This window comes from Talpa occidentalis, unplaced genomic scaffold (assembly GCF_014898055.3).
Source record: "Talpa occidentalis isolate TD23 unplaced genomic scaffold, MPIMG_talOcc4v2.1 talOcc4.2, whole genome shotgun sequence".
In the NCBI taxonomy this organism is placed as follows: Eukaryota; Metazoa; Chordata; class Mammalia; order Eulipotyphla; family Talpidae; genus Talpa; species Talpa occidentalis.
The window spans coordinates 152569806-152582343 of NW_023602073.1; the positions used below are offsets into that span (position 1 = coordinate 152569806).

Sequence of the window (12538 nt, forward strand, 5' to 3'; positions counted from 1 at the left end):
GGACGTGGTTGGGGGGCAGGAGCGGGGGCCGAGCCGGGGTCCTGTGCCGGCCCAGGTGGGCGCGAGGACAGCGGCTCCCAGAAGTGCCTCCGGCCAAGGGTGAGGACACCTGGTCTCTGGGGCAGGCTCGGCTCTGCCCACAACCGGCCCTGGCTCCGCGGCCCCCGCCCCTGCAGCCGGGTGTGGAGCTGCTGCAGAGGGAGGCCCTGGGCCCGCGCTTCTCTCCCCTCCCACGCCCGCCCCCGCCCTGGACAGGGCTTCAGGGGGCCTGGCCTGCCCGCGCAGGAGGGAAGGACAAAGAGGGAGGGGCCGCTGGGCTCGACCCCGACCCCACTCCCACTGGACACACTGCGTCCCGGGCTGGGAGGGCGCCCACGGCACCGGGCGCCCTGACCCTGCAGCTGCGGCCTCAGGGCCGGGCAGGCGCAGGTGCCTCCCGGGAGAAGCCCGCCCAGCTGGAGCTGACCGCGGAGACGCTGGGGCCGGGGTCTCTCCTGGCCGGCAGAGCAGGGGCGGGGCCGGGAGGCGGCGGTCGGGGCCTCGTCCTGAGAAGACCTGGCTATTGGCGGGCGCGGGCGGCACGTGGCTCGGCCCCGGGGAGAGGGGGCTCCGCAGGCTTCCAGCCCGCAGGCTGCGCCTGGCGGGGGGCCGTGGGGGCCGTGGGGGGCCGTGGGGGCCACGGGGGTGGGCAGCTGAGCACCAAGGGTGTGGCTGGCGGGTCGCTGCGCCACTGCGTTTATTGGGGAATTCACAGTCTCTGTGCCCGGCTGGCGGCCACTTGCGGACTCAGGAGGCCGTCAGCGGACCGGCCTGCATGCCGCACCGCCAGACGGGATGGCGTCGGGCCGCCTTGTCCAAGCGTCCTCCCCGCTCTTAGGACAGCGGCGAGAGGCGGGGCTGCGGCTCCGGCTGGCCCGGCCAGACCCTGGATGCTGCTCTCCGGGTCCGAGGCCTCAGAGCCCTCGCGCACACAGGCCTCCGCCGCGAGACGCAGGGCTGAGGTCAGGACAGAGGCTACGTGCACAGCGAGTACCTGTGCGGTGTCCCCGTGGCCGGCTGCCCCGCGGGGACGCTGCAAGGTCCAGCCCCGAGCCGTGGTCTCCAGAAGCCGGCACTGACCGGGCCGGCCCGTGGGACCAGCACCCTCACATCTGCGTCTGCGTGGCCCCCTCCCCGGCGGCACGGGTCTGTGTGCCCTCGGGCATTCCGCTGGGCCTCCGGGCCTCCAGATACTCCACCGTGCCGTAGGCCACCATGGTCATGCACAGGACCGCCAGGAGGATGTACAGCTTGACGTCCACACACAGGAAGGTGCTGTAGCCGAAGGCGACCACGAAGCCCAGCGCCTCGCCCAGGCGGTAGGTGGCGAAGGCGGCCTCCTTGTTCCTCTCGAACAGCACGCCGTAGAGCGCTGGGGGAGGGAGGTGCAGAGTCTCAGGGCTGCCCAGTCCTCTCCCCCTCACAGGGCCCCCCACAGAGAGCTGGGGAGGTCAGCACGGCAGGGTCCTCCCCCTCCAGGCGTCCCCCACCGCCTGCCCAGGCTCCTCTGCAGAATCAGGCCCTTTTCCTTCCGGAACAACCATGTCCGTGGCAGGTCATGGCGCATCCCCTGGCAGCAAAGAGTTGCCCCACAGTCAGGAGGCCTCAGCCCAGGGGGTACGGGGCCTGAGAGCAGGGGAGGGAAGCAGAGGCATGGGCCTCCCGGGTCCCACACCCCAAGACAAGGCAGCAGCGATGGGGCCTCCCCCAGGAGGGTGTTTGGGCACCCCGCTGGGCGGGCAGTGGCTGTGGCTGGCTGCGTGGGGGGACAGCTGCCCTGCGCTGCCACCCGCTGTGTCTGGTCACGGGCACCCTGCAGGCCAGGCCAGCCTGGTGGAGACCGCGCGGTGGTGGAGGGTGACTCTCGGTCACTCCTGGATGAGAGTGGACCTTCCAGAGATGTCTGGAAGTTCCCACAGGACGTCCAGCAGAGGGTACTTCATAGGACAGCACGGGGCTGCCAGCCTCTGTCCCGCGGCACCATCCTGACTCCTCTGTGCCAGGAGCTCCAAGTCCCCAGTCCTGCCCCTGGACGCTGCACCAGGTGCCCCGCCCCAGGCCCACCCCTGGCCACTGTGGCCTGGAGCCTGCTGGCCACCCCCCAGACCCTCCCCTGCACCTCACCCTGGCCCTCCGCCCCTTCCCCTGCATCCCCCGAGCGGCTGGAGCCAGGACACCCCCCACACCTACCCTCACATCCCACCCTCAGCCCCTCCCCGGCATGTAGGAGGCGCCGGCCTCGAGGCCCTCACAGCTCAGGTGCCAGAAGCACAGGCCCCGCGTGGCCCCCGGAGCTCACGCCTGTCCCTCAGACGCTGCCTCCCCACCCGGCCCGGTGCAGGGTCCTGGCTCATGTATCGAGAGGACCCGCTTGCTCGGCGCTGGCCTCACCATACTCCCAGTGATCCCCGCTCGGTTGCCAGAATCTCCTCAGGGAAAGCCTCCTGCGCTGGGAAATGCAGGCGCCTGGCCCCTGGGGGAGACGACCCCAGCCCCGGCCTGCGTCGGCCGCCAGGCCCTGCTCCTGCACGCCACCTCACTGCCCAGCCCCATCCGCTCGGCCCCCGGCCCTGCCCCTGCGCCTCTGCCCGCGAGTGCCCCTGGCCATGCCCCGCACCTCGTCCTGGGGACGCCCCTGAACCATCGAGAGTCGGCGAAGATGCCCTCGGAGGACCGGTTGTGGGTGGGAGGGGTGGCTGTCGGGTGGGAGCTGGGCGCCCTGGACCGACCTCAACACGCCGTCGTGACAGCACCAGGCACAGCCCCTCAGCCGTGGCCCCAGCCGTGGCCCCTGTCTGTCCCGTGATGGACGGGCCCTCTCTGAGCACCAGCCTTGCGCGGTCTGCCCCTCACACCTCCTTCCTGCACCCCGGGGTGCTTCACCCCTCCGGGGCTCCTTCCACCCCAGACGCTGCCTTGACCACCCCCTCACCTGCAGCCCCCCACAGGCCCCCCACAGCCCCTGCTCCCGCAGCCCCCCAGCACCCCCAGCCTCCCAGCAGCACCCCCGCCTCCCCCTACAGGCCCCTCAGCAGTGTCCCCCACAGGCTCTCCCATAGCCCCCTGCACCCGCCGGTGCCGCGCCCCCTGCAGCCTCGTCGCCCGTGTCACTGTAGACGCCCTCATGCCCGATGGCCTCGCCGGACTGTCGGGTAAACCACAGCCCTTCCCCAGCAGGCCCGGCCTGCGCAGCCCCCACCCGCCACCTTCCTCAAGCCTAGTGCTCCCCGTGTCCCCCCGACACACAGAATCAGCCCCCCAGAGATGGAGTCAGAGGTGGGTCTCGAGGGGGTGGGCGCCCTTATCTGAGGGGCCCAGGAGCAGCTGCCCACCCATGGGCACGTGAGTGGACAGCCCAGGATGGTCCGGCTGCGCGGCTGGGCTCCCGCCTCCAGAAGCGGCATGAGAGCGGGCTGGACCTCCCAGGCGGGGGCTGTCACAGCAGCCCTGGCCCCAAGGCTCAGGCCCGGCCTCCCGGGCCCCGACCTGTCCAGGACAGCCCCTGGGCTGTCCCCCCACCCCCGCCCCTTTAGGACAACCCCTGGGCCACACCCCCGTCCTCGTCTGTCCAGGACAGCCCCTTGGCCACCCCCCGCCCCCTGCCCACCCTGGCCCGTTCTCTGAAGCCCGAGCCCCAGCTCAGAGGCCGTACTGGAGCCCGCAGGGTGCCCCGGCCCAGGTGCTGGAGCCCAGTTCGTCCTCGGAGGGACGTCCGCAGGGCGGAGGCATGGAGGGGCCCCAGGGCCCTGCCCGGGATCCTCCTGAGGGTGCTCCCCAGGCTCTGGGAGCTGAACCAGAGCTCAGAGAAGCTGCAGGGTCCTGGAGCCAGGCCTGCCCCGCCCTGCCAGCACACCCTCCCTGAGCGGGAGCCGCAGCTCCAGACCCCGGGCCCGCTCTCACCGCTGTTCTGAGTCTGCCAGACGGCATCGGCCAGGCCCCAGAGGCCAGCGAAGACGAAGAACACAGCCAGCTGGTCAGGGTGGGGCTTCCAGAGCAGCAGGGCCACGATGCAGGCCACGTTGGTGGCCGCGCCTGCGGGCAGTGGGCCGGCGTGAGCCCCGGCTCCCATCCGCGGTGTGAGGGGCAGCCTGGCCTGGCCCAGCCCCCCGGGGCAGTTCCCCAAGTCTGATGGGGGTGTCCCCCAGGGCCGGCCCACAGCTCCCAGCCACCTGGCCCGCGCGGCCTCCTACCCAGCACGTAGAGCGCGACGCGGCCCGTGTACCGGGAGAGCCGGCCGAACAGCGCGGAGCACAGCGAGTCGGTGGCCGCGAAGCAGATCATCACGTACCCCACGAACTGGATGCCCAGGGCGCAGGTGACGTAGGACTGCGGGCAGGAGCTCGGGTTGGCCAGTGCAGGGGGCCAGGCGGGGGCAGGAGGGGTCCTGGACTGGCCTCAGGGGGCCAGTCAGGGGCGGGAGGGGTCCGGGGCTTGGCCGCGGGGGGCAGGCGGCTGGCTCTGGTCCGGGTATGGGTGGAAACGCTGCCCTGGACCTTGGCGCGGCACCGCTGGCCTGAGCGCTCCGTCTGGGGGCCAGCTCCGCGTGGGAGCCCCTGGAGGGCCTCTCTGGGCTCAGGAGTGAGGAGGACGGGCGGGCAGCGGGCGGGCAGCGCTAGCTGTTCTCGGCGGGGCTGCTGACTCCCTCTGACCCCACCCTGTGACCCCACAGCCACACTGGCCACCCCCGGCACACGCTGGCCACCCCCGGGCCAACACCAGACCCCGCAGACCCGGCCTGCCCGTCGGGGTCACCAGCTCCTCGCTGGGCGGGGACACGGGTCACGGCGCGGCACGCGTGGGGCAGGGGTGGGGACACACGCGCTTTCCTCTCCGTTCTGCTGGGAAACCCAGTTGTTCTGAAACAACATCTCGAGGAGAGAGGAGCCGGGCCCTGAGGGAGGGAGCTGCAGGGGGGCGAGGGCAGGCCGTGGCCCTGCGGCCATGCCCCAGGGCGTGTGAGGACAGGGGTGAGGGCAGCCCCCCCAGGGCCCCAGTGGGGTGCCAGGGAAGCTGTCGGCCTCTCGCAGGAGGCCGGTGGGCTGACCCAGGCTGACTGCCATCCGCCTCTACCCGCTGGAGGGGGCAGAGCAGGGAGGTGTCCTGGGTGGGGGGCCGGCTGGGTGACTGGTCCCCCTCCCGCTCTCGACACCCTGCACCCCAGCTCCCAGGACGCTCCTGAGAAGAGGGTGCTCCGCGTGCTAACAGCGCCCTTGCGGCGGCTCATCCCAGCCTCTCCAGAAGGCCCTTCACACGGGCCAGCACCCGGCACCCCTGGTGGATGGTGGCCACCCAGCGCCACGGGCGCTCTGTCTGTCCAGTGCCCCGCCCGCTCTCGCTGCCCCCAGGGAGCGTCCTGGTCAGCACAGTGGCCGCTGGGCGGTGTGGGGTGGGGAGTCCCAAGTAGCTGAGGCGATTGGTGGGAGCCACGGCCACACCCTGACCACAGGGCAGTGGCCGCCTGGACCACGGGGAAGGCCCATGGCCGGGTGCTCCCTAAGCCGTCCTCCAAAATAAGCAGGTCGGGCAAGACGCCTCAGGAGAGCAGATGCGCAAGGCCAGGGTCGGCCGCAGGGCCCCGGGCCCGCGCTGCTGCTACGTGGGGGCCCTCCCCTCGCCAGCCCCTGACCCCCAGCCCCTCCCCCCACCAGGCCCCCAGACCCCCAGCCCTGTCCCATCGCCTTGCCCAGCCCGGCTGGCCGGTGCCCGCGGTGCTGCCCACCTTGGTGTAGTCCCCGGCCAGGAAGGCCTGCTGGAAGCCGCTGTACACGGGCAGCAGGGTGAGGAGGCACAGGCGTCTGTCCCTGAACAGCCTGAAGGTCGACAGCAGCGAGGAGCACACGGAGGCCGTCCCCCCGCTCTTCTGCAGACCGCCCCCCGAGATGGGCTCCAGGAGCACGGCCACCAGCAGCACCCCCAGGACTCCGCTTCCTGGGGAGAGAGGACGGCTGGGGCGGGGCCTGGGGCCGGCCCCCGCCTCCCCCTCCCTGCCCCGAGGGGTCACTCCGCATCCAGGCCCGAGGGCAGCTGCACACGTGGGCCAGCCCCAAGGCCGAGAGCTGCCCGCCACATGGCCGTGACCACTGCCACCCTCAGCGCTGTCCTGGCGCCCAGCCAGACCCCCGGGACCCCGCCCTGCCCCGACCCTCGGCGCGCCCACCCGGTCACACGCGTCTCGGGGGCGCGGGGCTGAGGCCACCCGCCAAGCTCCGCCTCGGCCTCTAAATGCCCGACTGACCGCGGAGCCGCGCCGGCTGTGAGGGAGCAGCGCTGCGTCTGCTGGCCAGGAAAGGGGAGCCACCGCGAGGGCAGTGCGGTCGGGGGGCCCGGGGAGCCCCGAGACAGGTGCTGAGGGGGAGGCACGTGGTCCCCACCACGCTAGTCCCCAGCGGGGATCTGGATCGCAACAGCCTGGGCGGCGTGCAAGCCCCCCGCCCCCAATGCAGAGACCCCCAGCTCCCCAGTGCAGAGCCCCCCGGTGCCCCAGTGCAGAGACCCCCAGGCCCTAGAGCAGAGACCCCCCGCCCCCTCAGCGCAGAGCCCCAACCCCCAGCACAGAGACCCCCCAGACCCCCCAGTGCAGAAACCACCGGCCCCGCCCCTGTGACCTGGGGCTCCCCTGGCGCCTGTGGCTTTGCGGCCCACCTCCTGCCCACCGTCAACCGGCCCCCGTGCCCGTGCCCCAGGCCCAGGCCGCCCCCACTGCTCCCCCAAGCCCTCTCCGGAGTTTCAACCAGCCCCAGAAAGGAGCCCCAGGCCCAGCCCGCTGCTGCCTGAGCCCCAGCAGCCCCACGCCCAGGACGCCGCTCGGCCCTCAACAGGGGACACGCCCCGGCCCCGCAGCTCCGCACCTGTGTAGATGCCCAGCAGGGTGTAGACCAGCTCCCGGGAGGGGCGCTGGGTGCCGTTGACGGGCGCCTCGGCCATCAGGCAGTCGCTGGCCCCACAGGACTGCAGGAGCTCCTCCGGGATGGGCTCTGAGGGCGCGGGGGGACGCCGGCTGAGGGCGCGGGGGTGAGGGCACGGGGGAGGGGTGAGGACATGGGGGGCGCAAGGGGGAAGACGCGTGAGGGAGCCCTGGGGGGGTAGACGTGCCGGGAGCGGCGCCTGGGCGGGCCGCACCAAGGTCAGGGGCTCAAGCAAGGTCAGAGGGTCAAAACGGGCACCGGTTCATTTGACCCAGTATCTCAAAAGCCCTTCGTCCCGGACAGTCTGCGGCCCTGGCCAGGACCCACCACGCGCCGGGGGCACTCGCTGACCGCTCTCCTGACACGAGGGGCAGGGCCCGCCCTGCAGGCTCCTCGGGGAGAGCGCGTGGCTGGGGTCGTCCCTCCAGGCCGCAGGCGCCCGCTCCAGCCCCGGGCGGGGACGCCACGGCCTCCTGTGCGGGCCCCTTGTCGGCTGGCGACGAGGCCTGCGCTCCAGGCGCTCGCGGACTGGGAGGGGACGCCTGGCCAGCAAGTGTCGCCTCAACTCAACCCAGACCTGCCGGGAGCCCTGCTGGGGTGGCCCAGGGTGTGCGGGTGCCTGCAGGTGGGGTGACCTGGCAGGAGGGGTGCCCTGGCGGGAGGGGTGCCCGCAGAGGCTGCAGCCGGTCTGTGCCCACCGGCCCTGCTGGGCTCTCCCGCCCACATGAGCGACAAGCAGGGACGCCTGCCCGCCGGCCAGGCCTCCGTGCACAGGCGCCTTCCGCGGGGCGGGTCCCGGGCCGGGCCCAGGGCCCAGGGGCGACTGTGCGACAGGAGGAAGGCGCCGCCGCGGCGGAGGGACGTTGGGCCCCGCAGCCCTGGCCAGGCCCGCAGCAGGGCAGGCGCGGCCGAGGGCACGGGGCCCGATGGCGGGCTTGGGGGAGGGAGAGGGCTGAGCCCGTTCTCAGTCTTGGGGCTGGCGACGCTGGCCGCCAGCGGGCCGCCGTAACCTCCCTTTCCTGGCCGCTCTTGCGTGGCCACGTGCTGGCCCTGGGAGGGCAGGGCCGGAGGCGGCCCCTCGGACGCGGGCTGTCCGGGCACCCGGGGACCCCGGCCTCACCTTTCGTGGGCGTCTGGCCAAGCACCAGGGACGAGATGAGGTTGCCCCAGACCCCGGACGACTGGATGATGAGGAAGAAGATGCCGAAGTACTGGCTGACCACGTCCTTGCCGACGCCGCCCGTGGCCTCCGCCCGCCTGTTGCCCACGACGGTGAGGTAGGTGCTCTGCGCCGACCACAGCGGGGCGGCCCCCAGCCCCAGCAGGATGGAGGTGGGGACCAGCGTGTACCTGGGGGCGAGCACGGGCTCCTGGAACTGGGCCCACGGCGGCCGCTGCCCCGCGGCGACAAAGCCAGTGACTGGCAGGAGGGCTGTCCTCGGGACGCCCGCGGGTGCCGGGAGCTGGACGTGGCCAGCACCGGGCTGCAGCGCCTGACCACCTTCCATGACAGCCCCTGACTTTGCCCTGAACGGGCCGCGTGGAAACTGCGGCCTCAAGTCAGACCACGGTGGCGCTGCCCTGAGGGGCCCAGGGTCACGGGGCGCCCGCCGCTGGCCCCTAGGGTCCCCCTCCCTGGGCAGCGGGTCTCGGCGGCCCCGGGGCCAGTCCTGCACCCACAGTCTGAGCTGGGAGCTCGGTCCTCCCCTGGCGTGGCCCGGGCCCTGGAGCACTGGCAGGGCGCCGGCTGGCCTGCCTGGGGCCGAGGGGGGCCCCGCAGAGGGGCAGGGCAGCTTGGTGGGAAACGTGGGAGGCGAGAGGTCCTGCCCCAGAGGGTGAGGGGCGCAGGTGGGGCCTGCAGGAGGAGCCGGCTGTGGTGGCCAGGGCAGGGGTCCAGGGGCTGGGGCCAGGGGTGGGGTGCCGGGGCTGGGGCTGGGGGCGGGGGGCCGGGGCGGGGGGTGGGGTGGGGCGGGGCGGGGCGGGGCGCCGTACCAGCTAGGGTAGAAGTTGCCCAGGGAGAAGGCCACGTAGCCGCACATGGAGAGGACGATGGTCCACTTGCAGCCCAGCCTCTGGATGAGCAGGGGCGGCAGGAGCATGGAGGACAGCAGCACCCCGCCGTACAGCGTGCTGAGCGTGGTCACCCCCAGGCCCTTCTCGCTGTGCAGGCTGCTCTGTGGGGGCCCCGGCAGGGTCAGAGGCTGGGCTGCCGGGCTGGTCCCCTGGCGCCCCTGGACCCCGCGTGGCTCGAGGGCAGTCTGCTCCAGCCGAGGGCGGGCGCGGGAGGGCTCGGCCCGGGGGTCTGGCGGGGAGCACCGCGCTGGGCGTCAGCGGGGCCGGTGCGGAGAGACCGGGGCGAGCGCAGGGCCGAGGCCGCTGCACAGCCGTCCTCCACGCCGCCCCCGGGAGGGGAGGAGATGGGGAGGGGGGAGGTCTGGGAGAAGGGGGTGAGGGGGTGCAGGGGAGGGAGGGGTAGGGGGAGGTGGTTGGGGGATGGTGTGGGAAGGGGTGGAGGGGAGGGGAGGGGCAGCGGGGAGGGGAGGGCGCGGGGGACAGGGAAGCCGTGGTGGTGGGAGGGGCGGGCAGGGCTCCACCGCAGTGGCTTCTCCTGCCCCCCATCTGCCCATCTGCCCCCCAAGGCCCAGCGGGCAGGGGAGGGGGCAGAGGAGGGGGCCTCGTGGGGACCCCCTGGGGGGCCGGGGCTGCGCCGCCCCCTCCCGCGGCTGGAGCCCCGATCCCCGATCCCCGGGAGTGAGAGCTGCGGTGCCCAGAAGGACTCGGGTCGGGGCCGTGCCCCTGACGATGCGGGGCGGAGGAGCAGACGCCCCGGAAGCACAGCGCCTGCGGAGGCCGGAGCCGGCCCCATGGATCGCCGGCCGCCCCGTGCCATGACGTCAGCCGGGCTGCCGCAGGACGCCCGCAGGACACCCAGAGGACACCCGCAGGACACCCGCAGGACACGGTCACCAGCGGGCCCCTGGGCGCTGCCGCCAGCAGAGCTGAGCTCCGGCTCGCGGCCTGCGCTACAGCGTCCTCTGGTGGCGGCCGTCACTCCCCGGCCAGCGCGCAGCCCACCTCTAGCCCCCCCGCCCCGCGTCCACTCTCCCAACACAAGGCCCCGCGCCCCTCTGGAGGCGACGTCCTGTCTGCACAGAGACATCCGGCGGCCCCGACCCCTCCTCACCCCAGGCCGCCCACCCCCGCCCGGCCGCTCCGGACGCTCCTCGCTGGTCTCAGCCCCACGCCCTGCCCAGCAGCGCCGGCCAGCGAAGCCCGATGCGCCGGAGGGTGGACGCCCTCTGCCCGGAGGTGAGGCTCCTGGAAACGACTGCTCTGCTCTGCAGGCGCCGGCCTGCGAGCCTCGGTCCGCTGCACATGGTCGCCACGCTCTCAGAAGCCGAGGCCCAGGGGAGGGACTTGGCACGAAGGTCCTCGGATAACGCCCCGGCCGGCCGGTGGCCGGCGGCGTGTTCGTGGAGGGCGCCCGGGAGCTCTGAGGAGACCAGCTGTGCGGGGCCCCCACAGGGCTCTCCCCGCCGCGGCCAGAGCTGCGGGTTTGGGGTGGGGGGTCGGCCACCACAATGGGGTTTGAGCGCGACCTGCTGGGAAGGCCGCAGCTGTGGGCTGCCAGCCTGGAGGCCAGGCCCAGGAGCAAGCGCCTTTGAGCGGGAACAGCCCGGGGCCAAGCCCGGCGGAGCCCACTGCGGGGACGTGAGCAGACACGGCCACACTCCACCCACGGGGCCACCCGGGCCAGCCCAGGACGCGGCTCAGCGAGCGCCTGCCAGGACCGGGCGGTGGGGGGCTGGAGCCCAGGAGGCGAGAGGCCACAGTGGAGGCAGGAGGGCCGTGAGGTGCAGAGGGGGGCCAGGAGGTGGGGAGCCCCACAGGCCCTGGCTGGGAGGCCAGCGCAGTGAGCGCTGGGAAGAGCTGAGGCTGGACGGACCCTTCGTCTGGAGCTGCAGCCCCAGAGGTCAGCACCTACCCAGGGTCCACCCCCAGTCCACCAGGTGCCCAGGGGCACTGCCGGGGGTGGGGGCGTGAGGGCCACAGGGCACGGCCCTTCTAGGGGGCGCTCCCCCAGGCGGGGACGGCGAGGGCAGAGCTGACCCCACCTGAGCTCCAAGCTGCAGGCTGAGGAGACAGCCAGGCCCCTGCTGCTAGGTGTGCCCCTTCTCATGCCCAGGTCCTGCAGCCACGACCTTCCTCAGCCTAAGCAGTGGTCAAAGGCACCATGGCTGCCCCTGTAGACCCGCCCAGGGACTGCCTGCACCCAGGGGCTGCCCAGCGGTGCCCAGAGGACAGGCCCCGCAGCACGGGCTGCTCCCACCAGGGAGCATGGGCACTGCAGGAGCGGGGTGGGGGCAGCACCGAGCAGGCCCTTGTGCCGGGACACACCCACCACCACTCGCAGGCAGCGCCGCCGCAGCCTTCCTGCAGGACACAGGCGTCCACCTGGCGTCCACCCGCCTTGTCCTCGGGAGTGAGGAGAGAATGCAATCCTGAGCGCCCGAGGCGCGGTGAGCTGCCCTGCCCTGCCCCGCCCACCGGCCCACGCCTGCCAGGTGTCTCTGGGTCGCTGCCCTGCAGGGCGGCAACGCCCAAGTCCTGCCCCTGACCCACCCCTCCAGGCCCGCTGACGTCGTCAGAGTGAGAAGGTGCCCCCTGGGGAGGCCCCGCACCACCCGGAGAGGCTGTCACCGTGGAAGCCAGACCTCGCCTGCAGCGGCCAGTGTGCCGGGCCTTCGAGGCACCGGCCTTCTGGTCTCCCTCGCAGAGGCTGAGGGGAGTGCCCTTGTCCCTGCAGCGGCCACCTGCTGGGCATCCACTGCGCTGAAGTCTGGCGTGGACTCCTCAGGGCAGGGGGCCTAACAGATCCACATTCCGCACCGGCCACAAGCCCAGGGCCGCCTTGGGCTCTCCGCGCCGGCCTTGCGGCTCCTCCCAACCAGGCCTCCGGGGACCTGGCGCCTCCGTTTGGGCCGCGCACATGCCTGGGGGCCATCCAGGGGCCAGGACCCCAAGGGCACTTGGGGGAGAGGTAGGCAGCAGGAGACCCCACCCCACACAGTGCGACTGGGCAGCTGCTGAAGTGGGGGTTGGGGGGACCTCACCTGCAGGCTCTGCAGCGCCCCGTAGGCTGTGAAGAGCAGCAGGAAGCCGAAGGACACCACCAGGACGTTCCTCAGGGTCGGGTCCATCGCGCGGCTGAGTGCAGACCACCCGCAGACGGGGCAGCCCGGCGTGCCCTGAAAGAAACCAGCAGGCTGGGGAGAAGCAGTGGAGCCAAGAAGCGGCCACTCAGGCCGGAGCACTGAGCTCGGTCATCTCTGCCCAGGAGGCGCCGCGGGCGCGGTTACTCATTCACCACCACGAGCCCCAGCACAGCTCCTGGCAGGGGCCGGGGGATACGCCCCATCTGTGATTCGCTAGCGGGGATGCTCCGTGCACAGCGGCCGTGCCCACAGCGCGTGCACCGTGGGGTGCGGTGAGCCCCTCGCTGAGGGAGGTGTCTGCGGAGCCCCGCACGGGGCGGCCTTTGGTCTTGAAGCAGCAGCGCTGGCATCTGGCCGCCTCGGAGGCGTGAGCAGGGT

At 73.0% G+C, this 12538-nt stretch overlaps 1 protein-coding gene across 1 annotated transcript; it reads right to left on the reverse strand.

Moving 5' to 3' along the window:
- Positions 1 to 1145: 1145 nt before the first annotated feature.
- UNC93A (unc-93 homolog A) lies at positions 1146 to 12234 on the reverse strand. Its single transcript, XM_037521028.2, has 8 exons — positions 12059 to 12234; positions 8937 to 9118; positions 8065 to 8294; positions 6888 to 7013; positions 5759 to 5967; positions 4230 to 4365; positions 3940 to 4071; positions 1146 to 1411 (listed from the first exon to the last, which is right to left on the reverse strand). The coding sequence occupies exons 1-8, from the start codon at positions 12143 to 12145 to the stop codon at positions 1146 to 1148; spliced, it is 1368 nt and encodes a 455-aa protein (XP_037376925.1). The 5' UTR covers positions 12146 to 12234.
- Between the last annotated feature and the right edge of the window lie 304 nt (positions 12235 to 12538).